This window comes from Convolutriloba macropyga, chromosome 4 (genome assembly GCF_964194025.1).
Source record: "Convolutriloba macropyga chromosome 4, txConMacr16.3, whole genome shotgun sequence".
NCBI lineage: Eukaryota > Metazoa > Xenacoelomorpha > Acoela > Convolutidae > Convolutriloba > Convolutriloba macropyga.
This window is the reverse complement of record NC_134471.1, coordinates 62,214,580-62,241,988: the sequence shown is the minus strand read 5'-3', so window position 1 is coordinate 62,241,988 and position 27,409 is coordinate 62,214,580. Positions and strand designations below refer to the sequence as shown.

The following is a 27,409-nucleotide window of genomic DNA, read 5'->3' as shown; positions in this document are numbered from 1 at the left end:
AACTGCTAAAATTATATATATATATATATATATATATATATAAACTGCTTTTTGATATTGAGTATTAGGAGCAGTTTCTAACTACTATGTAATAGTAACTATGCTACTGTTGAAGTCCAATATTCGAAAACTGAAGTCAACGTTCTAAAAGAGAAGTCAATGTTGGAAAACAAAAGTTCACAAACTTGCCTTGGCTAAACAAAAACCCGCAGAATACCAATAGTCCTCTTCGATTCGTAAAACCTGTGTAACACCAATAGTCCTTTTAGAGCCCTCTATTTTTTCCAAAAAATATAAGAGGCGTCAATTCTCAATTATGCTAAATGCCAAAATGCAGAGTTGTACTTTTTCAATAGTAGTCTTGAATTGACTTTAATGATTAGTAGATTTACTCAATCGGTGTCGATTTTGTCTAAACTAGTTCAAATTTCGGTAACATTTTAAACAGTTAGAAGGAAAGGGTCATCTTTAACAATCTTGCGATGTCAAATAAGGTCCCGAAATGCACCAAAATCTTTTCATTCCTCTTTACAACAGAAGAAACGCAAAAAAGTATGGGAGAGTTATTTGGATAGATATTTTAATTCAGTAAGTCTAAATACAAAATTTATGCATTTTTAATCTTAATCTTTGATCAACATTTAGGTTAAGCTCATATTTTTAATCCTTAAATTAGTGAAGAGTTGTAAAAACAATCAGAACAAACTTCCGCTCGGTGCGTTTTCGTGCATCGGCACAACAGTACTGAGGTTATCTTGGTCATTGTTATACGGTAACTATGGTCAATATCATAACACCGAATAAGACACTATTCAACATAAAACTTCAAGTTGTCAAATGACAAAATACAAAGAATGTCATATACAAATGTATAATTTCATATCTTATTTAATCATATCTTTGATTAGAAAAACGATTTGATCATTCTTGACAGCATAGGCATGAACAAAGGATATTTCACATTTCGCGATTCAAACATGCGTCCAAAATTGAACAAATTGATCCTCTCTTGATCCAATTTCAATTGCAACTGTTCATTTTTTGTTCTGATCAGAAATTGTAATTCCAAATCTCGGAACTGAGATCGCATTCCGAAGTTAGCGGATCCAATCAAAGTAGACGTGCAACGAAGAGTGTTCTGATTCTGATTTTTGGCTTCTTGTGGCAGTGGTGAGAAAATCCACATTCCTTTGGCATGGTATGTCCACTTTTGACGGTAGTACTCGTAGATGGAGAAATCACCTATAACATAATGCAACTGCACATACCGAAACTTTATTTGACTGTAGAATAAATTTTTCTGTCCTTGACAAATTTTCTCATATTATTTGATTATTACTAGGACCAATTTAAGAGTTGAGATCATTATTGAGAATATATTATAGTTGCTTATAGACCTGACTAATAGCCTTCGCATTAAGAGTTGGAAAGAACGAATCGAATTAATTTTCAAAACGAATCTGGGGCAAAACGAAATAGTGATAGTTCAAAATACCAGCTCAGTATCAAGTCTCTTTGCGTGGCACAGAATGTTCCGACATGCATTATTGATTAATGAAAGCATACTGTTCATTGCATTGTAAAGACCTTTGTATGTCCATGTTTTCCATTAATCAATGAAAAATTTAATTGGTATGCCTATCTCGTCATCACAGCAACCATGCCAACTGTCCAGCAAAATTTGCGTGAGTCAGTAATTCTCAGAATTTGGGTAAAATAGTGTTTGATTCATAAATTTCAAGCATATAACAGATGAGTATTTTATTTACGTGTAACAGATTTAAAAAGAAATAATCCGTAGTAACAACAAAGATGGCAAATATAAATCTGAAAGAAACGCAATATCAAATTTCCGCAACATTATTGATATGATCTCAAAAACTGAACAAAATTGTCAAACATACCCGGCAGATTGCCGGAAAATAGCCGCCGTTGATTCCAATAAGCATGATGATTGAAAGAATAGAAGATATTGAAAAAAAAAAGATTTTTTGTACAAAAACATTTTTTAAGTCCGATTTATTTTGATGGCATTTCGTAGTTGAACATACTTCTGTTTCTTAGAGAGGGGCTACAGGGTTACTATCAATACCAATAAGCATTAGAGATGGTAACTAAGACTTATAGGAACGATGTTCAAATAGCGGGCATCTAAAATTGGGCTTTATGGGTTTATCCCGTTTCTACTTCTGACTTCAATTTTTTATACTGACTCTGTTCATTTTGAATTGCTTTGCTGAGCAACTGATGTTCAAAATCACTTTTAGCAGAACGAGAGAAGCGAGAAACTAGCCTAGGGAAGTCGAAAAGATTTCACGCAAAAGGTTGAAAAATCGGCAAAATGAGGTAAAGCGAAACATTTTTTTATTCGACGAAGTAAAAAACATAGCAGGACAAGTCCTGAAATACAATTCAAAGAGTTGAATGAAAAACTAAGAGGTACTCTACCTGATCAGCAGATCAATTGAACAATGCCAGCCAGAAACAAAATCATCAAAAATTTGAGAAACTAAAGGAATCAAAACTAAACAAAAATATCCTCATTGCTAAACCTCTTGAAGCTTTTAAACCTAGGGCAAATTTTTTTCCCTTTATAAATACCTATTTCAAAAATATGTTCAAAACCAATTTTTGTTTCTGAAATCGGTCCAGTATTATATCCGCAAGACCTGAAAAATATTCATTGGCACTTGAAGGTCGATTAACTCGAAAATGACCAAAAAATTTAAGAAAGAAATCAATTGCAAATTATAAGGAAATGTTGTTGAACATCCTGATCAAAATATCTTCAGAATCATTTCTGTGTCTCTAGAGGCTATCCAGTTACCCAACACCAAGCTTTAAAAAACTCATTGGCTCAGATCGATAGGCAATAATTTTCAAAATTTCAAATTTCAAAAAATATAAATTTGTTCTAATAAAACGTTGCAAACCGTTCAATTAACCCTAGCAACTATTTAAAAACATCCTATCAAACACTCGATGAGGTTACCTGGCTACTGAGGAAAGAAAAAATAAAATACAATTGTTTTGAAAAAACTTTGAAAAAATTGCAAATTTTATCAAAAAACTTCAAAAAACTCGAAAGGTTAAATTGTTGAAAACAAATCCATTGATACTAAAAACCAAGCAGTAACTTTCTATCAGAACGTGGAATATGTTCTCTCGCACTTGAGAATGAACGAAAATCAAAAACTGACAAAACTTTAGGAAACATTAAATTGCAGATTTCATCAAAAAAAGGCTAAAATTCGAGATGTTAAAATGTTAAAAACCATTCCATTGTTACTAGAAACTATGCCCCATAAACAAACCTCAAAGGAGATTGCCTGGTCCCTGAAGCTGGAAAAGCTGAAAATTTTGACGAAAATGAAAATTTTCAAAAACCTGAAAAATGCGAATTTTGTCAAAAAAAATTGCAAAAATTTGTGATATTCATAAGTTGAAACCTATTCCATGGCAACTAACAATTTTTCTGTAACTTATTATCCAACCCCTGATGAGGATTTCTGGCCCCTGGGACTCAAACAACTTGAATAATAAAAATACGTGTCAAAAAATATGGAAAAAATTGCGAGTTCTGTCAAAAAAGGCTAAAATTCAAGATGGCAAAAAGTTGAAAACCATTCCATTACCACTAGGAACTATGCAGTAATCTATCATCAAACCCTTTATCAAACCCTAGAGGAGGTTTCTTCACACCTAGGGCTAAAAAACTCAAAAAAAGTTTCAGAAAAACCTTAAAAAAATTGCAAAAATTAGTGTCATTTTGCGTGTTTGTGTTTGTAGTACCAATACATATAGCTCATAAAATGGTCATAACAATCAATTTTGTCTCGCAAAAGGCCTTCATCAGCTTTTAAACACTTCAAACTAAGACTAATTAAACAAAAAACCTCAAAAATCACGAAAAACCTGAAGAATTGCACCATTTTGAGCCCAAAAACTCCTAAAAATGACCTTTTAAGCTTAAATTAAGGCCATTCCAGCGGCTACACCACTATAAGCACTTGAAGGACTACTAAAGCCCACTTTGGGCCTCTAATGAAACTTAATAACCGCTGGGCTTTACCTGTTTATCCCGTTTTGAAAGATCAGAGTCATTGAAAAATGTGTGAACACATCTTAAAAAAACACAGCGCACCAATACAATTCAAATTCTTTGAATTGTAAAAAAAATAGGAGCGCTATAATAGCCGGCTGAGAAGATGAGGGCGGCTATTAAAAAATCCAAAGAAAATTGACATGAACCAAAAAAAATCTTATACTATATTACCCCATCTTGAACAGCAGCAAACCCAATCAAATTGAAAAAGCACCACGTCTAAAATTTTGATTATGTCCTTTACAAAAGCAGTTACAAGCACTCATCATTTTTCCATAACATTTACAGAAATGTCAGTTGTTCTTAGCGTTAATTGCACCTCGCTTTAATGAAGATTTTCAAAAGTACAAAATTGCAACATGAACAAGTTTTTCTTAAAAAGTCTTCCAGACGCTATACTGTTTACGAGAACTTTTAAATTGCACGGACATTCAGTACATTAGAAAAAGTAGTTAGAAAACTAATTATAAAGTAATTGTTCAGAAACTAGAAGAATCTTTGAGTAATCGAGCGTCATTTATTCAAATACTCAAAAATAGCAAAAATTAAACCATACGTTTAAAAATTGAAAACAGTATTGGAGGACGTGTTGCTAGCAAACGTTTAAATAAAGAAAGCACTGGGTGGATGTACCTCAAAAACTGGCACAGATAGCAATCAGATAGAAACTGAAATATTTTTCAAAGTAATGCTTTTTCAAAGTAAAATTTTCATAAGATTTTTAGTAGAGCTCAGCCCCAGAACAATACAAAACGACTGTCTAAAATGGACCAAATATTAAGCAAAATAGGAGAAATAAACAATGCCGAAAAAAGGCTCCCAGAATAAAGAACAATTATCTTAAAAAAATTGAACTGTTTATTGAATCGTATGCCTACCAATTAATATGAGAAAATCTGTTGACCTGTTTCTGCTTTGATGTAAAAACCTGAGCTTTCTTGTTTCAAAATATCTTTATTCGCATTCTTTTTCTGGAACATACATTGAGAGGAGACATCCGTCTAATAATATTCGAAATCTCTTATGGTTCCGACTTTGCAATAGTTTTATCAGCTAGTTGAGGTTATTGTCAGGAAAATGACAAGAAAGCAATTGAAATATTAGGGACCACTGAAATACTGAGAACGATTAATATAATCAGTGAAAATACCAATAACTTATTACAATTTGCTTAAAACATATTGAAAAACGTGTTACATGCTAATAGGTTGAAAAATCAAGTCATGCATAGTTTGAGTTGAACTAAAAATGATTTCTTCATCAAAATATCAGATTCCAGGGCAAACTAAATTTAAGTTGACAAAAAACACTAATTCAAAAGATAAAACATAAGAATCGTTAACATATTGCTGCTTCTATTAGCTGCCCTTAAATACCCTTCAGTTAGAGTGACACACACTCATTTGACCTTAATCTCTTTGAATTTAAGTAAAGAAAAGTACAATTCAGAGTGAGGAAGTCATTTTTGAAAGTGAGGTAAATCACGTGTGACTGAATCCACGCGAATGAACAAGAAGCACTACACCAAGATTTAAAAATGCCGTCACGCCCGCAATTTAGTTGAAATTGAATGAACGAATGATCAAAAAACAGATTTGAAGTGGCTGTAAGGTTATACGTTTGTAACAAAAACGCTGTTGACGAAATCAAAAACATAGCAGTACAAGTCCTGAAACAGTTCAAAGAATTTTCCTTGACCAAACAAAAAAAGAATGGATTGGTAAAACAATTAAAAATCCGAACAAAAAATCGAAAAAACGAATAAAATAAAATTTCCGCATGTGCACAAAAAACAACAGCGAGAAAGAGAATTTCAGTTCAAAGCCTATTTCTCACTACGATTTTTCGCTCCACTTCCTGTTTCGGAATGACCAAAACATCATCACTCCAATTTGACATCAAAAATCATGAAAATGTGTGAACCGATCTTAAAACATAGCCGAAAGACTCTGGAATCGACTCGAAGTAGAACTTATTGTCTGCCCTAGGCAACCACCAACTAGACTAGAAAAACTACTTACTTCACCATACTTTGAAAGAAAAAAACAAACAACAAATTGGAAAGGAAAAGAAATTTTTTAAAAAACATTCTTGGCAATTTTTAAAGAGATGCAATTCTAAAAAATGCATATATTGGAAAAAAATACCCCTGGAAAGATTGCTGAAAATTAGCCGCCAATGATTAACATAAACCCGATTGACATCAATATAAAACTAAAACTATTTTTTGTACAAAAACATGAAGTGCGAACTATGTTGATGCCCTTCTGTAGTAAGACAAATTCCTGATCCTTGGCGCGGCGACACAGACTAGTAACAATAGCCATAAGCATTAGAGATAGCTAAAATTTATAATAACAAAAGTAAAGTAGCGGCATCTAAATCTAAGTTATGGTTTTATCCGTTGTTTGTGACTTTGTGTTTTCAATACTGATTCTGTTGATTCTAGATTGTTTTTCTGAGCACCTGCTGCTTAAAAGCACTGTGGACCAGAATGAACGAAGAATGAAAACAGCCTAGAGAACACAAAAAGATTCCAGGTATAATGTAGGACAAGCTGTGAACTAAGGTAAAGCAAAACACATTTCTAATCGACGAAAAAAATTATGGCCACTATATTAGCGGGCTGAGAACTTGAGGGAAGATACAAAAACATAACAAGTAACAAATGCCCAAAAACGAGAAAACCAAGCAAAAAAACTGAAGGACAAAAGAAACCTGATAAATCATTTAATATTCCATAAAAAATGCAGAGCCTCAACGCATTTTTTGAAAGCACTGTAAAAAGCAGTCTGCTTATTCGTTCAGAAACCACACGACACCCAAACACATTGGACAGCACTTTAAACCTGAGAAAGAAGTAAAAAATACAAAATACTAAAGAAATTAAAATTTTATTTTATAATAACATAAACTATCCAACCTTTAATAGCGTTCACTTAGAAACAATAACCCTAAAACCAGCCGAAATTTAAAAATTTCAGATGCAAAAGTAGTCTGAAAGGCAAAAATAGTAATTGCTGAAAAAAATCTTAAAACAAAAAAATTAGAACTTAAAATTGAGACTGTTTTCTTCAACTGAAACGAACTTCAAGTGATAAAAACAATATTAAAATAGTATGAAAACCACATGAATGCTACGTTCAAGCAAAATAACTATCCCGCGGACACAAAAAAAAACATGAATAGTACAAAAGCCGTCCAAAAAAAGTCCAAACCGTCGAAGTCATAAAAATAGCCCCAGATTGCATATAAATTCATGATTGAATGATTAACATGGTCAAAAAACCTCAAACAAACATTTACTTGTTAACATGTTTTAGACCAGCCACTTTACCCGAAAAATCAAAGTTGAAAATAAAAAAAAACTGCTTCAAAAAAGCTGCACGTAATCATAAGTTGTCGCTCGCTCTTCAAAAACTTTCACGCCTACTTTTCTCGCTCTTTCAATGCAGCATGAACTGAAAACCACTCTTCTCTTCAATTCGTTCAGCCGCTGGACCTAAACAATTAGTTTTCACGTGCGGCATTGGATTTTACATCCTGTTTTGAATACACTCCTCGATGAAAAAAGACCCAATCACCAATACTCCTCTTCGAGTCGTGAAAAAAGACATCACCCCAATACAATTCAAAATCTTTGACTTGTAACGAAACTAAGAGAACGCCAATAATATCGAAAAGAAGGCAAAAAACCAAAAGAAGGCAATAGGAAGCCAAAAAAACAATATGTAGCCTATTAATTTCTAAAGCATCACAACGAAACTGTTTTGATGACATAAATTTATGGTATTAAGGGCTGCTTCACAGATAAAAATTGATATCTTGAAAAATATTAGAAGAAGGGATTTTGAAGTTTTTATTTCAATAATATTGAGTTGCTTTTGTTTACTTTTGTCCTGGGCTAATACTGCACTGCAACGGTTATGATATGTTTTTCAAAATAAAGTTAAAGGTTTCACCTTAACTTTATTTTGAAAAAAAATATCAAAACTGTTGCAGTGCAGTAATAGCCCAGGACAAAAGTAAACAAAAGCAACTCCATAATATTGAAATAAAAACTTCAAAATCCCTTTTTCTAATATTTTTCAAGATATTAATTTTATCTGTGAAGCCGCCCTTAATATCATAAATTTAAGTCATCAAAACAGTTTCGGCGAATCGCATAATTAGAGTCGAGTAAGCTGAAAGGCTCTAAGAGAGCTTGATGCCCTCCGGGCGTAACCGGATTATCCCTGCTTTGGTTTGAGGAGTATCTAAAATCAATAAGGGTCTTCCGATGACGTCATTAGACGTTATTATATACCACTATTACCACTAAAATTTAAAGTAAAAAAAAATACTCCAATTTCGGCGCACTTTTCATTTGATTTTTAGTACTGAACTTCCACCACTTGAGCTTAGCAGCTGACACTGGTAAACGAGAGCGAGATTTAAATCACGCGAAACAAAAAAGTCAAGGGCGTAAATGTCAAAACGGTGAAGCGAAAATTTTGCATGAAAAAGACCAGCACATTAACAGTAATTGCTTCAGACTTCGTTCGACAGCAATTACTAATTGTCACATAATTCGTTTGACAGGATTAAAAAGAGATCCTGACATAAACTTCTCCCATTTGTTTTTTTAAAACTCTTTGTAAGAACAGGCTAAATGTTCAAGGACAAAGAACTAAAATTTTTATCCGCTTTTGAAAAACCGTACGAAAAATCAAATCAACCAGATGCAAAATCAACAAACAAAAAATCGCGCAGACCAGCACGGCCCAAATAATTTAAGAACTTTGTTTGAGAGTAAGTACATACTTACATTTTTTCGATTTTCGCTCCTCGAGCCTTTGCACAAACTTATGCAACACACACTCGTACATATCGGGTACATATCCGGCAGGCCCCTTCGCCGTTTTGAACCCATTGCACTCTCTGGAACACGCCAAAATATCTACACTTTTAGCTTTGCATGCCAACATTGCATTGGTAAGACTATTGGAGAGGTTGAAATAACCGGAAGCAACGTAAAGTTTCTCTGAGGGCAGAATAGATTCCATAAAAGGTTCAATGCTTCGAGAGTAAGTGTCAATCTTCTGCTCAGGAGCTTGCAGAAAAGCCTCAATTGTTGTGTCAGAACTGAATTCATGTTCGTCAGTTTTTTGGTTCTAGAAACAGTAAAAAAAATTCAAAGATACAAAAAAGAAAGTGGTGACTAAGCTCAGAAAAATAGCTCGTAAACGCATTGAAAGAGAAAACAGGAAATTGATAACTATGAAAAATATCTTCAATGCTGACTTCAATGATGGATTGACATCGCATAGCAAACCCATCGTTCTAATCTTGACGCCCGCCCTGGTTAAAGAATCTCTTACAATGCGTTCAAATGTATTTACATTTTTTTTCGATTATTAGATTTCAACGAGCCAAAGTTCTCATGAGAAAAATTTTCATATGACCCAAATAGTGGAACAAAAACGAGAGTAATGCACCGAAAAAATACCAACTTTTCTATTGAACTCCGTTTCGTCCATATATTTCCTGAGGATGACTGAGCTCTGCCTTCTGAACCGTTGTGGCTGTTTCCATGGCAACGAAATCGTTGATTTAAGCGATGTTGACCCATCTTGATTCAAACGAAAAGAAAACTGCTGAATAGTTCTGATCAACTCATGCATAAAGTCGCATAGTTTTTGATTTCGGATAACAACATAGCGATCTTGACGGTTGTCGAAATATTCTTCGCTCAAATTAGCACCCGATAAAATGCAAACATCGTCAAAAATATATGACTTGATATGCAGGACACCAAATATTTCGTTCCAGCGTTTCGGTGCTAAAGATTTCTTATGTCTGTTGAGGTATGATGAATGATATAAATAACAGTTCGCAACATTTAGGTTGATATAATTTGCTAACATCTCGGTAGTTTGCTTCAACCTCATCGATCGGTTGTAATCAAAAAGTAAGTCAACTATCAAAGAACTGTTTTCTTTTTGTTTCTGACCAATCATTCTGGGAATCATTTCGCTTTTCGGTTCCGTGCCAAGGTACAGAGAGGACAACGCAATCCGACTTCTCGCGGCTTCTATATTTGATAAAATTGCATTGTAGTACTCGCCCGGTGATTGTAACACCTCGACGTTGTTGGCATTGATTTCGAAGACATAGTCACCAAACTTCATAACTTTTAGAAACAAAATTGTAACAAATGTTTTCGATCACGATTATTTTACCCTTGACTCTTGGTAAACTTTTTCTATATTGCCGCCAAAATAAATTGAGCTGTGGTACACAAGTAGTTACAAGGCTTTTGTGTTTCGGTAACATTCAATCTTAAAAATTAATTGTTTTTACATTTCTTTATAATTTGCTTGAATATTAAAAAAAAGCTTCAGATATATTTAACAACATAGCCGGCAGATTGCCGGAAAAGCTGCGAAAGAATAGACCTGCGTGCCATATAATAGAGATAGAAACAGATACAGATCTAAATTGAAAAAATCGACGCCGCTCAAGAAACTAGGTAAAAAACATTCAGCGATAAATTAATAAAGCTTGTTAAAATTCATTCCGCAGAATCCTCTTATTAGGGACCTTTACTGGTCATATGAGTTCCTTTGACCTTGAACAAATTCAAATTAAACTTAAGTTTTAAAGTGCAAAAGTCATTTTATTGAGTGAGGTAAGTCACGTATGATCAAAATCTAATCACGCAAATAACCTAAAACTTTTGCCAAAGCGAGTGAGAAATGACGCCACGCGCACAAATGCCGTTAGTGAGAGGAAGAAGTCATTCGGAAAAATTGACTTTTCAGCTTTGCTGTGTGAACAAATGTAAAACGAAAAAAGAGCGTCAGACGACGAAACAAAAAAAAAGAGCACCGCAATATAGCTTCGCTCAGCTTACAGCTTCGCAGCTATAACCGGCAGATTGCCGGAATAGCTGCGAAAGAATAGAACTGCGTGCCATATAATAGAGATAGAAACAGATACAGATCTAAATTGAAAAAAATCGAGGCCGCTCAAGAAACTAGGTGAAAAACATTCAGCGATAAATTAATAAAGCTTGTTAAAATTCATTCCGAAGAATCCTCTTTTTAGGGACCTTTACTGGTCATATGAGTTCCTTTGACCTTAAACAAATTCAAATTAAACTTAAGTTTTAAAGTGCAAAAGTCATTTTATTGAGTGAGGTAAGTCACGTATGATCAAAATCTAATCACGCAAATAACCTAAAAACGTTTGCCAAAGCGAGTGAGAAATGACGTCACGCGCGCAAATGCCGTTAGTGAGAGGAAGAAGTCATTCAGAAAATTTGACTTTTCAGCTTTGCTGTGTGAACAAATGCAAAACGAAAAAAGAGCGTCAGACGACGAAACAAAAAAACATAGCAGGACAAGTCCTGACGTACAATTCAAAGAATTTTCATTGACTAAACAGAACAACTAGACCTAGAATGGACTATGAGTGAATTGAGAAAACCATTTTTAAAAAAATGAGATTAAAAAAATAAGAAAAAAAACAGAAAATCAATGTCAAAGTGCCGCATGTGAACAAAACCACCAGTGAGAAATGAAAATTTAATTCAAACAAAAAACTAGGCCTAGAATGAGCTGTGAATGGATTGGGAAAATCATTTAGGAAAAAATCCGATCCAAAAAATCGAAAAAACAGTAAAAATTAGAGTGAAATTGCCGCATGTGAACAAAAAAACCACTAGCGAGAAATCCAATTTTGTTCAAACACCGTTTTCTCACTCAACTTTAAAATTAGAGCGAAAAAAAATCACGCCGCAAAACCACTCGCTTTTTGCGCTCCATTTCCTGTTTCGGCGTGACCAAACTCACTACTCCAATTTGACTTCAAAAATCATGAAAATGTGTGAACAGATCTTAAAAAAAACATAGCTGGCAGATTGCCAGAAAATAGCCGCAATAGATTCGTAGATCGGCAGTCTCAAGAAAAACAGTAAAAAAGAGAGACCAAAAAAATTTGTCTTTTCATTGAAGGCTGATATGTATATTTTGATTAAAAATCTGTATAAGTTTTTGCTGCCTCTATTAGCTGCTCTCAAATAACCTTCATTTAGAGTGAAACATACCGATTTGACCTTATCTCTTTGAATTAAAGTAAATAAAAGTCAATTTCAAAGTGAGGAAGTCAATTTTGAGAGTGAGGTAAGTCAAGTGTGACCAAAAATTTAATCACGCGAATGAACAAAGAAAACTTGCTCCACTAAGAGCGAAAAATGACGTCACGCATGCAATTCAGTTGAAATTGCATGAACGAATGAACAAAAAGTGGCTGTGACGTCATATGGTTGTAACAAAAATCATGACGACGAAATAAAAAAAAACCAAGAGAAGGCCAATAATAGCCCCAGCTATCGCTGTGCGGCTATTAAAAAAAGACAGCGCCCCAATACAATTCAAATTCTTTGAATTGTAAAAAACCAAGAGCACCGCAATATAGCTTCGCTCAGCTTACAGCTTCGCAGCTATAAAAAAGAACGTCAATTAGAACGTTTGTCTATTGTTCATTGAATTGGCATTGAAAATCAGAACAAAAAAGCTTCTAGCACCGAGAGAAAATTAAATTAAATTGGCAACTAACTTCCTCGACTTTACTTTGCACGCAGTTTTTTTGGATCTGATAAATGGCTTAATTGACTTTAATTTGCTTATTTTTGTATCTGATAAATACGTAAACTACAATAGCTTATGGGGTATAAAATGAGTTTTAAACCATCTGTTCATCGCCAATTGTTCTAAAGAGCTACAGGATATAGAAGAGTTTTATGTTGTCACGGGTTTGCCATAACTGGAGCTGATTTGACCAACTGCAGTTCTTTGAGGCACATGGCTGTTTTGTATCGCAACATCTGAAGAGACTCGTTGTCCAACTAAAAAGAGGAAAACTACATAACTTTAATATTATTTTAAACTTGCGTGATTTGAATCTGTTAATATAATAGTACGTTCATATATAACAGTATTAAAACTGCCGTTTAAGGATTTAAAATCAAATTGGAGTTGGATGCTCATGAAATAACGTACGCTTGTAAATTAAACACATTAGACGATAGATTTTCGATATCAGTATGATTAAACTTTGGTCTACAGACCTCGTTGTGAACCACTGGAAACTGGATACGTTGAGAAGCAACAATCTACTAATCACATTCCATTAGCGTAATGGTCACTGAAAAGCAGTCCAAAAGATGGCTATTTGAGCCTCTCGTTTTCCGTGAATATCCACATTTTCTCAACTACTTATATTTTTGGGCCTGTGACAGCCGCCATTATGATTGGCACGCAATCGCCTGTACTCAAAGAGCATCAGCATGACCGAATGATAATCATATCAGACATAATTCTCCTGCACAAAGTCAGTTTTTAGGAAGATTTTGAAAGATTTCAACAACGAAGAACAACTAACTTCGATATGTTTCACAGATCCATCTGAGAGAGTAAGCGCGATTGTCACGCGAGGCTGCAGCACTTTTTTGACCCGGCTGAAACAGTTTTATGAAGTGATTAATTAAAAGAAAGATTTTGCAAAATTATTTCTTTAAGTGTAATTGTTATGCAAAGCACACAATCGTTACATGAATGATCATCAAAGAGGACAGTAAACAAGGTCCTAAGACGTAATTAACACTGCCCTGGCTCAACGACGAATAGGTTTTTGAAAATAAATTGATAAATAAGCAAATTCGAGTAATACGAAAAACAGATGAATAATTTCGGGAATAAGTATATTTAAGTTTGAATATATTAAAAAATAGGAATTTGTGCAAAGAATCCCCGGTACAATTTTAAGATCTATGTCACATGAAACATGTTGAACATTACGGATTCAACTTCAAGTGTAGAAAATTTTCTAAGTTTTATGTAAAGAAAAAAATTGAAAACTCGCGTTAGGTCACCTCCTAAGGTTGCCCAGGCCCATTGACGTATTCAATTGCCTCTAATAAATGTGGTATGCGCCTTTCATCCTGCTAAGCCAGTAAAGTACTGGGCAAAGCAACAGTTCAACGAACCAACTTAGCACATGCGGAAATTCACGATCGACTTTGGTGGAAAACTACAAAACATAGGTTTTGGTGATTCTTATGGAATCTAACAGTAAAACATCATAGATAAACATAACGCACTCAAGATTGTTGGCATATAGAATGGTCAAATTTTACTATTTCACTATTTGTGGTCAAAACTACAAACTTCTCAATTAGTACTGCTAAAAGTTTTTTTATATTTATTTTTTTAATATGTAAATTAAACTAACCACTTGGTTAATGTTACATGTTAAGAAATTTACTAATAAAACATTATTATTTTCTAATTCATAACAAACTAAGGTTCGGTTTTCGTAAAATAGTTTAATAAAAATATGTTTGAATCCTGCAACCCTTCTGTCTATTGGAACTCTTTCGTGTCGTATAAGCATTTCCACTGTAACTTTTTGTTTAAATTTTGTCTTCGACGTTTCTTTTCTAATTGTAATTGGAAGTGTGTTCCGAATCAGAAAACACCTATAATTACACTTCTATTCACTGCAAAAAAGACAACAAACAGCACACACTTGTTCCTTGTTAGACAACATGATTTCATATGCTAGACAACATGATTTCATACTAATTCAAAAATTAAATTGATCATAGAAACTACATAAGCAGCAGAAGAATATTCAAATGCAAAAAATCGTTTCAATTATTACCAAGGCCGGATGACAGTTGCAGTAAATAGTCATAAGTGGAAATTTTTGAAAAAGGCTTGCTATCAAACTCTCAGTACTGCCTTATGTTGAACGAAATCAATTGCAAACCAAAAAAATGACGAAAATCTGAGAAAAAGCTGAAATCATTCATTTTTAACAACTGAAAAAATCAATATACCAAAAAATGTAGGAGCCAGGACAAAGATAGAATGATACTAACTACAATGTGAAGAATATGGGCAAAATGTAAAGAAAACTGTAGCAAAGACATTCTTGATTTTTGAACGTTATTAATCAATTTAAAAAATTCAAGAAAAACGAATACATTTCATTGTTCAGCATTCAAGACATCGAAAAGATAACTAGTCATCCGATACAGAGATCTATCTTCCTGAAGAGAACAAAAAATAGGAAAAAGCAGAATTCATAAATACGAAACATTGAAACATTCTGCAATAAAATGGTGAAAAAACTTTCAAGATTGCATTTATGAAAAAGTTGTAACTGTTTTTTAACTTAACGCCAAAAAATGATCGAATTTTTATTGAAACGAAATTAAAGTCCCTCATATTGCACAAAAAAAACTATTTCTAGCAATTACAACCAATATACGAAGAAAAAAAACTGACGAAAATCGGAAAAAAACTACCAAAATCGGATTACCATATGTACAATTTTATAAAACAAAATTACATCGAGGTAAAAAGAGGCGTTGAGTATATGAATTATCAAAAAAAGTTGCCATATTAACTGAATTTTGACAAAAAGACGGTTAAAAAATCCAAAAATGAAGAAATTAGTAGAAAAAACCAAAAAATAACTAAAAAATCAAAAAATATGGGCCGATTTTCAACTTGAAACGCATTTTCAGGCTCAGCAAAACACTGTGGCATCAGTTTCCGAGGTTGATATTTCAATATAGTATCGAATAAACTTCATTTCTACAAGAAACCAAATTAAAAGCAAAAAAATTGGGCCACTTAGACAAAAAACGGCTAAAAACGGTTATCTATATGTTCCATTCAGTCAAAAACTATTTTTCAACACGCAGCGCATGATCAAAAAACTTCTCTCGGTTAGCGAAAATCTGTTCACCAAGAGAGCTTTTCTCACTTCCGCTATTAGGTCAAAAAGCCGCGTGAACAAATCTACTTCCTGTAAAAAAAAAACATAGCCGGAAGAATTCCGGAAACGACCCGAAGAGTCGTCTTCATGAAAGAATTACCTTTCAAATAAATTGTTATAATAAAATGACTACAAACAACAAAAATTCTGTCAAAAAATCAAGACAAAACCAACTAAACTAAAAATTACATTCCTCCTGCATACAAAACAATCCAATTCTTTTTACGCAATTGAAAACATCAAAGTACGCGAGCATCAAAAATCAAGCCATATTAGGCTCCCATAATTTTAAATCATAAGAAAAAGTTGAATACTGCAAGAAAATGCCGAACGTTGTTACAAAATTTTTCAATTTTCGTAAACTCAATCGAAACACTATTTTACAATATAAAACAGAAACCAATTCGTAACAAAATAAACTTTGTCGCTTTAACTGTAAACAATAGTTGTCTCGCTTTATATCAGAAGGAACGCAGTAAAACTAAACAATGACCAAAAAATTAAACAAATCGAAATTAATCATGAAAAAAAACTAGAGAGAACAATACTCAGACGCAAAAAATTTGTATTTTACCAAAACCAAGCCCTAGGAATATTCGCAAAAAAGAGTTCATAATTTTTAAAAGTGATGGTAGCAAAACCTCAGTACTATATTACAATGAATAAAATCAACTGCAAATAAACTTAAACGAAAATGACAAAAATATTAGTTCAAATAAAACAAAAAAATTCAAAGAAAACGTCAAATTAGTTCAAATCAATTATTTTCAGTTTGTATAACACATAAACTATAAGTCATAGGAAAATGGTAGAAGGTAACATGCTAGAATAGGGAGAACACATGCATTTTGATAAAGATTATATTCCTCGTGCATTTGAAAAAAATAATTCGCAATTTCTCAAAAATGAAAACTAAACTGGAAAACCTAATTGAAATTCAAAATCAAAAATATTGTAAATATAATTTTGTTTGTTAAAAAGCAATCGAGGTTTAAGAACAGTACATAGCCATCCTCCTGTCTCAGTAAGAAGTGAAAAGAGCGCAATTGCAAAACAGTAGAACAATTTGCAAAAAAATTGTTCAAAATATGGTAAAAATTTTCACTGATTTGTAAAGAGTTGTGGCCAAAAACAACTCAATTAGCAACAAAACGAAGCCAAAACTAACGCTGGAGCACCAAAAGGCTTTTAATGGTTAAAAAACTCAAAAAACTTGAAAAATTTGACAAAAACAGCAAAAATTGGATTAGTATGTGTACAATTTTATAAAACAAAAACACCTAACGTCCAAAAGAGGCATAAAATTCAGGAATTATCAAACAGACGTTGACATATTTACTACTTTGGTAAAATAAAGTCCGCTTAAAAAGCCAAAAATGAAGCAATTAATGAAAAAAAACCAAAAATTGACAAAAAATTGAGAAAAATGGGTCAAATTTGCACTTTAAACGCATTATGAAGATCACAAAACATTGTGGCATCGATTTCAGATGGTTGCATTTTTATGCGGTATCGATCAAAATTTACTTCTACAAGAAACCAAGTTACAATTTAAAAAAATTGGACCAAATGGACGAAAAAACGGCTAAAAACTGTCATCTATATGCACCAATCTCTCAAAAACTCTTTTCAAAGTCAAAAAGTCATTCACTGAACGTAGCGCATGAACAAAAAACTTCTTTCGCTCAGAAAAAATTATTTCACACGGCAATTTTACTTGCTTTCGCTTTTAGGTCAAAACACCACCTGAACAAATAGTACTTCCTGTAAAAAAAAGACCGAGAGAAAACCAATACTCCTCTTCGAGTCGTAAAAAAAGACAGCGCCCCAATACAATTCAAATTCTTCACAATTAATAGCCGCTGAGAGGCTGGCAGCGGCAAATATTAACTGAAAAATCAGGCGTGATAGAACCCAGTCAACAGTCAGAGTTATCAAGTCAAATTTTCGTAGGGAAATTGAACACTATTGACATTCATTTTAACAAAAAAATATTCCAAATTTTAAAAATCAAAACACTTTCCCAGTTCAACTAGCTTGAAAACAAATACTCTGAAAAACGGGAAACGGTTAAAGATCAATTAGGCATTGTGTGAGACTTCAACCTGTACATTAAATTTCTGACAACAACACGTCTCTGCTCGCACGTCTCTGCTTTCCTCTTAATACCCTCAGAAGTAACACAAGTATATTTAAAAATGTAACCCCAAGAATTTGAGCGTTTTACAATTAGCTAAGGAATGTACACAAAATCGAACAACTAAAGTTGCTCTGCCCAAAGAAACAAATACGTAACTGCTCGCCTTTAACTAACTGATAAGTTTTCCACAAATTTTGCACCAGTTTTGCCCTTGTAGTTTTTTCAAAAAAATAATTGAATTAACAATTAGCTTGGTTACTATGACTGGGTTTATAAAACAGCAATCACCTTAATAAATCAAATATCAACAGTTCATTTCAGTTTTCCAGATACGAAAAATATGTTTCTATTCTCCCCACTTTGATCAGGTAAGAATAAAAACCCATTAATAAATTAAAATTAATATATTGATCGTGTTTTCATTTGGGAGAGTAAAACCCACATAATCGGTTTTTCAACTACGATAGTGGAACCCACACTATTTGGTTTGCAATTGGGATACTGAAACGCACTCAATCGAAGGTCATGAGACATTAAGGAGGCTTTTTTTGCTTGCAGCTGGCTCACAAATTTGCGCTTCTTGCTATCAACATTATAGCGTTTCCTCGCAATAGTGTGATTAAAACCGATTTCGCAAGTCTGCTGAAAGCAACTGAGAAACCAGCTGAGTAAAAACCTCTATTGTCAGTGAGCAGAGCTATTCACTTCAATGTCTTTGACCAATTCAGAGTGTCCACCAAATGACTCAAAGGCCATGGGAATAAACTGAACACCTATGTTGACACATTGTTGGGAATATTGCTCCAACTTCCTGTCTTCCGCAGCTTTCAGGGCAAAACCAGACTTCCTCGCCGCATTTGAAATAACACTGGGTTGCAGTGATGAGGTAATGGTTATATCCAGAGCTGCCGGTTGCCCAGCAGACCAACAACGTAAATACACATCTCCAGGTCGAGAATTTGTTTCTGGTATCAGGTTTTTCTGCTCGCAAACCAGTGAAAAAATTGGCAACGCTGCAAGCGGAAAAAATGGCCCCTTAGGCGGTCATGTCGCGAAATCATATCGCTCCGCCCATGACATACAACAGCATGATCACCGAGTATATCCAAAGATTCTGTTTTACAATAGGGACACTTCCTTTCTTTTTCATATATGGGAGCGCCCAGTCTGTACTTCACAGCTGCACAAAACTCGGTCGGCAGGAGATGTAGGCCGAGAGCCGGTATGGGAGCTGCCGATAACCATGCTCCTGATTGAGGCAGAGAGAGACAATAAACGAGCCTTTTCTCTTTCGGATGTTTAATTTTCAATTAATTTATTGAAAGCAATTTCCTCGTGGACAAGACTGTTCCCAGTATATTCTCGAAAGTTGTCCTTTGAAGCGAGTCAAAGTCCTCAAAAATATTTAAAGCTTCCTCTGATAAATTGCAGCGCAGTTAATATACCATTTTTGGTGCACCAAGGCAACTACATAGAATGCCAAGAGCACACTGTGGGTCGTTTATGTACTTGAGGTTCTCCAGTAATTTTCCGATCTTTTGAACACGTTTCTGTATTGAGGAAAAAACAAATCGGGGGGTTCCAACAGTAGCACCCAATATTTCAAGTCCCTCTTTACTGTTTCTTTTAATTCTGCTCTCGATTGTGTTTAGAGCTTCTTTCGACCAGACCTCATATTTGTCTGTTCTGAGTTCTAGGCCACAAGTTCTGCCCGAGACAGTCAATATATGTATATATATATATATATATATATATATAGAGCCTCGTTCAGTTTGGGTTGTTCTGTTCCAGTAATAATACCATCGTCAAGGTAGCAACAGTGCTGGGTAAGAATAGGTATTTTTGATTCAATCTCTTCGATTATAGGCCACAAGGTTAGAGAGAACAACAGAGGACCCAAAGGATCTCCTTGTTGCACTCCAGATTGATTTGTCACTATAATAAAGATGACTGTGCTGTGAATAGCAATATATGGCAAATGATGCCAGACTCGGCATTAATGTAACAGCTCCATTTAGGATCTGCCTTTGTTGAATGGAAATAAAGGCGTTCCTAAAATCGATCTGTAATACTCCTGCATACTGTGAAAGCTGCAATTTCTCAAATGTAATTTTGGTCGCGTGTATGACACATTTAGATCCACCCTTGACTCCTACACCAAGTTATTTGGATGAGAACAGTTCGGCCGACTCTTTGTTTGTTCGGCTATGCATTTTGCAACCAAACGTCGCAAGACCTCGCCCACAGCTATCGGACGTACACCACCTTTTCGTTTCTTTAAATCAGTTAAAGAAGCGCTGCAGAAAACTTGTGCCACTGAAACAGGGAGCTGACCTCTGCTGGCCAAATTCACTAGCTTTGTTATGCTTGTAATAGCTTGTTTATATTGATCAGAAGCAGCACAATTAACTGCGTGCAAAAGGTGTTCAGGGTACAATTGATGGACCAGCAGCTGAAAAATTGGTGAAAGCTTCTATTTGGCCAAATACAGTTGGCTCATCAAACTGATGAGCTTGGGAGCTCTAATCTTGAAACAGCAACCGAGGTTCTTCCTGAGGGTGTACAGTTTTAAGCTCTCTGAGTGATTGGATAGTATCTGGCGCTACTCCATCAGATGACAGAATTTTTGCTGCTCTCCTGAATTGGCCTTGGAGGCACAGCGCCTTAGCACGGGCTGCAAATGCTATGCTTTCAGTAACGCTTTTTCTTGATTGCTTCATCGATGCAGCTTCATACCAAAGTCCGGAGCAGTCCCCCGCTTTCCAACGCTCAAACCGTTTTGAAAATAAGTTCTCCTGATTTTGTTTGTTTCTTTCCACCCCTATTAGATGCTCGCAATATGCATTTACTAATGGCAAATAGCCTCTTCCAATTTTCTTTGCAGTTTGGCTGTGAAATACATCCCTCGATAGTTTTCGTGAGAAAGTCAGACCAACTGAGCTAAAATTTGAACGGTATGTACCGTAGTGTTGGACTCTGTTTCTTGCAAATTGTTTCCAAGTCTGGAAGTCCAATAGGATTCATGCATGTTTCATGCACCGTGACTCACCTATGTGCTATTTAAACTTGTTTCCGTTTCACCAGTCAAAACTATCTCGTTAATGCATGCTGCTATATCACGTGGAATCTTTCTTGTGTTTGACAGTACGGAGGTAAATTGAGCGTATGCCCAAAGGGATCGTGAGCACACCCATTCGTCAAATTGAGCTCCCCAACTTGAATAATTGATTTTAGTTTTGTTTTTGTGACTTTTTACAGTTATTTTAAACAGACTGTCTTCTATCAGAATAAAACAGCACTGTATCAACAGGAACTTGAAAACGGGGGGTCAGAGTCATCAACTGTCAAGTTGCTCATAGACTGTGTTAATCCAGAGGATTGGTTTCCTTCACTTAAAGTGTCTGATAGCGCACTGTTTTCAACAAAGCTAGAACTATTTACTGTTCTGCAATCATTATTTTGAACTGAGGAAGCTTTCATATTTCTTTTTGTCTTCCCCTTTTCTCGGTCTCATTTTCCAGATAAAAAGTATAGCTTCTTATCAATTCAAAGATCTTTAATTTCGCTGCTGATAAGAGGAAAAGCTTCTTTCAAACCTTGCATTATCTTTGGGCTGCCGACTGCTGAGTAAATTTAAATATCAGAAACTGAACTAACTATAAAAGTCTTTGTAATGAATAACAAAAGCTTGGTGGGGGACTTTACTTGAAAAAAAAACAACCGCACGAGCAACCAATTACTATCAAAATAGGAACAATCTCACCGGGGGACTGCCATTCTTCATCTTGTCCCTTCCCCCAATAGCCCAAAAACACTTCCAGCCAGTTAAAGTAACAAACAGGGCGCAAAAACCCAGTACTTAATCTTTGGTTCTTGAGTTTTAGATTTTTCTTTAGTAGCTAGCCAGGCACGTGCTTCAATTTCTTGCTTTTTGAACAAAATTTATTGCTTTCTTTCTTGCTTCTCGAGTACTAGTATTTACACAACTTCCGCAACCGCAATTTACCGGTAAAAACAATGACAATTTGGTGAGCTCCATTCAATTTTGCAGTGAAAAAATTATTGCCACAAAATTGCGAATTACTATCACCTTTTCTCTCATAGTTTATCAGCAAATTCCTAAACAATATCGGTTGAACAAAAACAATATTTTACACATGAGAAAATAAGAAAAACATAGCCGGCAGATTGCCGGAAAATAGCCGCGATAGACGATTGTGGCCTTCCATGAACTGAAACAACCAAAGAAATAAGAGATAGATCAACCACCAGTCCTTTAATAGACCACTAGGGACAGATTCGGACTGTCAATTTTATGGCACATACGGTCTATAAGGAAAAAAAGGCTCAGAGAGCTTTTTCAAAATTGATATTCAAAATCAAAAACTCAAGACTAATAGTCAAGAATTAGGGCATATAAGTTTGGCACTACTTAGATGCACACTATTGATCTTTAACTATATATTAAGTAATTTTTATAATTTTTTTTTACAAAATTTAGCAAAATTGACAAAATTTTAGGTAAAAATTCCGGAAAATGTGAAAAAAAATAAAGCAAATCGGTCTGACATTCAAAATTTAAACCACGATAACTCGCTCTAAAAAAGTTAATCAAAAAAAATTAATTCCATATTCTACGCTGGACGGGCTTTTTAATGATACCACTCACACCTCTTAACGATGAATATATCGATCGGTCAAAACTGACTGAAAAAAAACCATTTGAGTATATGGTTCCCCCCTCAAGAGGGGTCGGAACAAATACATAATCTTTTGTACAAAGTCTTAAAATTATTTGAAAAAGCTGTAGTCGAGGCCTCAGGGTAATCTGTGTGAAGAAATTCTCACTAGTTGAAATTGATCAAATTTGTTAATTTTCGTTTAGAAACACCATTTGCGACCAGTGTGTGATGATCAATTATACACTACCAACATAGGGATTTAAATAGTTATACTGAAGGTCTTTGTGATTAAACTGCGTTTCAATAGGAAAAAGATTTACTGGCCTTTGATACCCGTTCACTTTTTGTTCCAAAAAATATATTTGATGCAAAGAGCCCGAGCGCATGGCGATTTCTCTTGTTTCTAATTCCTGGTTAAATAGCATTGCCCTTTGATGTTTAGAATTTTGCATTTTCTAGTTTTTAACTTAATCTGATTTTCGTGAAAATAATTCCTTTACTTAACTAGAAACGCCAATTCCTTTAATTAAAATATAGGGTTACCACCTTATACTCAATAATCGGTGATTGCGTCAAGATAATTGACAAACAAAACGTACAGGACCAAAGACTGATCCTTGTGGTATATCACTCGTCACGCCACACATGTTTGATTTAGCACAATTTCATTTCGATTAAATTTTATTGTGACAGTGTGAGGGAATGATATATATTAGGTTTACAGGATGAGATCATTGTTTCTCGTGCGTTGCAAAGTGTTTTTGTAAACATGAATTCTTGTGTTTTGTCCGCATTCGTTCTTTTTGCAGTCTCAATAAACAGCTCAATCCACGTTTTAACGTGAAATAAAATTTAATTTTCTTTTGGTTTTAATAACTAATAGTTTACTGGCTTTGGTACTACCAGTTTTGGAAAACTTTGTGATTTTGACACGTTTGTCCCTTTTTGATGTTCTTTTTCTTACTTGAAAAATTATCATACTGATGACAGATTCAATTGCCATTTAGAAAATGCACAGAACATAGTTTTTGAGTTTCTCGTTTTGACGGCTGCGACACCGTTATCACAAAATTTAATCGAATTTCAAGAATTATGGTTTAATAATGTTGAACTTTTATTATGAACAATTAATAATAACTGTTCAATAATGTTTTATGGTTTTCACAATTTTTGGAAAAAATTTGATTTCAAAAATTGACGAACTTTTGATCTTCATTATTTTTCTTATTACTTGTGTGCATCTTTAAACACAGATAGCGAGCTGAAACCCCATATTTATAAGCTTTTTTGTCGAAAAATATTGTCATTTTTTTTTTAATTTGACTACGCATTTTTAACCTTAAAAATGCTATTTCAGGATATTTCCCCATTTTTGAGGTTTTATTTTGTTCTATTGTCACCACACCACATTAATGTAGAGGTCTCTTTGGCGTTGAAAAAATGCGCAATTGAACTTATTAAATGTTCTTAAAATTAAATAGGGTTTTTTAAAAAAAAACATTGCTTTTTTTCCGCACTTTTTGTAGCCATATAAAAAATTGTGGACAATGACAGATCTCAATTGCTTCCTCAAGTGGCATAAAAAAAACAGGTCTCAATTGCTCAAACTATTATACCTCAACAGGAATAAACAAACTTTTTCAATGACCAGTTGATACCTAATGGTTTTAACCAAAATTTTGGTCTTAAAAAAGGGAAACTTTTTGAAGTTCGCCTTTTCTGCTGATTTTTGTCGAATTGTTGCGAAGTATTATTTATGGTAGGTCCTTTTAATGCAGCGCAGAGTAATTTGTTTTGTTTAGGTTTTATCTGAAGCCATTTTCATTTTGTTATTGTGTTTTCTTTTAAATATAGACGTCCCCTTTTGGGTGCAATTAATGTTTGTTCTTATTTGACATTTAAGTTTGTATCGTATTCTCATTAATGACTCATTAAGGTTTCATTGGCCATCTAATACGGAATTACTTTATTCTTTTGTTGCTTTGTTGAACAATACATGAATTTATGGTGAAAGTTTTCTCGTGGTGGAATAGTACTCTTATTATCTCACGATTTGTTTTACCGCAGTCTTCTTTCTTATGGGTGTAATTGGTTTCTATTATCTGTATCTGTTTTGTGGAAGCAGAAAGAACAGTTAACCGAGCAAAATTTGGGGTTATAACTGTGGTGCAGGTTCTAGTGCTTATGACAGACGGCTTTCAAGCCCATATATTTATAACAGAACGCTTTAGCGATTTGAACTGCCGAAGCCATCCACTTACAAACAATCATTGCGGAAAGCAGCCAACACTTTCCGTATAGAATAACTTCACTGTTTAATCTTTGTGAGCAACAAAAAAATACCCTACTTGTTTGATAAGATAATATCGATTCTGAATTTGACATCCTCTAGTCTTTTGACAGCTGGACCATTTTCCACAATAGCATTTGTTAACTCATCACGTCTTGCAACAAACAATAATTGCGTGATATCTTCAATCAGGCCATTCGGTAAATTTAACGTGGTTAAATCTTTAATCAGATTGTCTTGTCGATAAAGTTGGGGAGAAAAAGCAAGTGTTTGCTGGCAAATGTCTAGAAGAGCAAGAAACACAGTCTGTTCAGTCTCATTTTCTATAACTAGTAATTGGTCATCACTGAGGTCATCTGTCATCAAAGCTACTGTCACAACTAAAACAAAAAATGAAGTTTTCAACTGACAAGAGCATTTGTTGCTTCAATATGTAGAATAAAGATTTCGAGATTTACCTTTCAAGATTTTCCTCCATTGACTCTGTTCCCAATTTTCTACTGCATGGGATAGTTTAGTGAGCGGTTTATGCAAATTTCCACTGAACACAAGCGAAAACTGAGACTCTGCATCATTGGTAACCATATCTAAAACAATAGTAGTTGAGACTTCTGGATTATGCCCAAGTTTAGGGCACAGCCAAGGGTTTTCACCCTTCAGTTCATCAGTTCGTTGCCTTGAAATAAAAACATAACAGTTTCAAAGTTTTGAATGAGGGTTGCAGCTACTACAGCTGCACAGAATCCTCCAGCCTTTGGAATCTGTGCCTTTGGAATTTGGTTTTGAAAAAGCAGTTCAATCTCACTTGCTAACAGACTAATGTGAAAGGGCATGATAGTTGGTTTTTCAAAACGGAGAAACCAGAACAGTTGAATACTACTGGCGCACATCTATCAACTTTATGATTTCGCGAAAGTTCAATTGGGGCAAAAACTGCCGCAACCACCTAAAGAAAGTCCGCACCACCACCTAAAAGTTTGTTAGACCTCACTTTTGATGCAAACATTTAATTTTCAGTCTAAAGTTCTTCAAATCGATCTGATCAAAAAGGCTGAATTGCTTTAAAAAGTTTCAAACTAATTTAATTTTCCCGTTTCAGCAGCTATATAATTGCTTTAAAATAGTTTTTTTTGTTTCTACTTTTTTTAAAAAAAAACAACAACAACAATAAAGGGCCGTGTACAGCATCCGGCATCGATGGATGTAGGTCGAAAAATAGGGTATGATGAGTATCACTTAAGAGCCGGATGCTGCACTCCAAGCTGTTCCCCTCCAGACAGTGTAAAGACGGCCCAGACACAAAAATAACTAACAAGTGGAGAGGAAAGCACCTATTATTATATATAGCACAGAAACATACTGTGCTATATATAATAATTGGAGAGGAAAGCACTGATTTCACGTTGAAAAATTAAGTCTTCCTCCGGAAACTAAAATCCCCAGTAAGCGGGGCTAACAAATCAATGTCCGGCCTCTGATAGCAAGTAATCACAGTACAGGAGCTGAAACAGTTTCTAGTTGTGCTCTAGAAACATACTGCCTCCTACTGTAGAGCCAACGCTAAAACATAATCACAGCCAGAGATGTATAGTTCACAAGTCACGTTAATTGGCTCTATCAATAACTGGTATTATATAAAATGACAAAAGTAAGCTTACAGAAACCTACTTCAGCATGAATGGTAATATTATTTGAGATAGGTTGACGCTACTATATGTAAAACGAATGACAATCACAGAGTATTAACATGCATATAAATTCTGATATAAATTTTGATCTATAGCCTAATTGTTGTGATAAAATTATTGAATAGTCTCCACGTGCACCCGGGAAGCTATTTATTTCTGTTTCAGCTCCTGTACTGTGATTACTTGATATCAGAGGCCGGACATTGATTGGTTAGCCCTGCTTACTGGGGATTTTAGTTTCCGGAGGAAGACTTAATTATTCAACGTGAAATCAGTATCCTTAACCACTACAAACGATAAGGTGTTGGAGGCACCCGATATAAATTCTCTTGGACTGTCGCTGCTGCTAAGAGTGCTTCATCAAGTCGAGATTTATATATATTTTTTGAGTTTCCGCTAACAGTGGTTAGCGGTGCATGAGGACTAGGGTTTCTAATTATGCCTACAAGAGCTCAATTATCCAAGAACAATTTTATCGAACAAATTTCCTGCGTTGATGTTATTTTTTCCTGTGCCGTAGATGTTATTTTTTCCTGCGAAAAATTTATTCCATCATAGATGCAGTCGACAGAAAGTCGTTGATCGAGTTAGTTCGGGTAATGATTCTCTCGCGACTACATTACTGCAACTCACTGTACTATGGACTACCTGTGTATTTTATACAGAAATTAC

At 34.5% G+C, this 27,409-nt stretch overlaps 2 protein-coding genes across 2 annotated transcripts; both read right to left on the bottom strand.

Moving 5' to 3' along the window:
- Positions 1-811: 811 nt before the first annotated feature.
- LOC142338594 (putative CDP-diacylglycerol--glycerol-3-phosphate 3-phosphatidyltransferase) lies at positions 812-10,449 on the bottom strand. The gene is made up of 3 exons (XM_075388416.1): positions 9,598-10,449; positions 8,913-9,258; positions 812-1,242 (listed from the first exon to the last, which is right to left on the bottom strand). Exons 1-3 carry the CDS (start codon positions 10,273-10,275, stop codon positions 905-907), a joined length of 1,362 nt encoding a protein of 453 aa, XP_075244531.1. The 5' UTR covers positions 10,276-10,449; the 3' UTR covers positions 812-904.
- A 2,156-nt stretch (positions 10,450-12,605) lies between these two features.
- On the bottom strand, positions 12,606-25,658 carry LOC142338593 (COMM domain-containing protein 5-like). The gene is made up of 4 exons (XM_075388415.1): positions 25,508-25,658; positions 25,108-25,429; positions 13,532-13,607; positions 12,606-12,995 (listed from the first exon to the last, which is right to left on the bottom strand). The coding sequence occupies exons 1-4, from the start codon at positions 25,632-25,634 to the stop codon at positions 12,897-12,899; spliced, it is 624 nt and encodes a 207-aa protein (XP_075244530.1). The 5' UTR covers positions 25,635-25,658; the 3' UTR covers positions 12,606-12,896.
- Between the last annotated feature and the right edge of the window lie 1,751 nt (positions 25,659-27,409).

What these genes read in the sequence shown, in the direction of transcription:
- LOC142338593 (XM_075388415.1), bottom strand. Translation starts at nt 25,634, where the DNA reads ATGGTTACCAATGATGCAGAGTCTCAGTTTTCGCTTGTGTTCAGTGGA. An exon ending in GATATTATCTTATCAAACAA is followed by an intron (nt 13,608 to 25,107) that starts GTAGGGTATTTT and finishes AAACTGTTTCAG; the next exon opens with CCGGGTCAAAAAAGTGCTGC. An exon ending in GATCTGTGAAACATATCGAA is followed by an intron (nt 12,996 to 13,531) that starts GTTAGTTGTTCT and finishes TCCTCTTTTTAG; the next exon opens with TTGGACAACGAGTCTCTTCA.
- LOC142338594 (XM_075388416.1), bottom strand. Translation starts at nt 10,275, where the DNA reads ATGAAGTTTGGTGACTATGTCTTCGAAATCAATGCCAACAACGTCGAG. An exon ending in AAACGGAGTTCAATAGAAAA is followed by an intron (nt 9,259 to 9,597) that starts GTTGGTATTTTT and finishes TACTGTTTCTAG; the next exon opens with AACCAAAAAACTGACGAACA. An exon ending in GGAGCGAAAATCGAAAAAAT is followed by an intron (nt 1,243 to 8,912) that starts GTAAGTATGTAC and finishes ATTATGTTATAG; the next exon opens with GTGATTTCTCCATCTACGAG.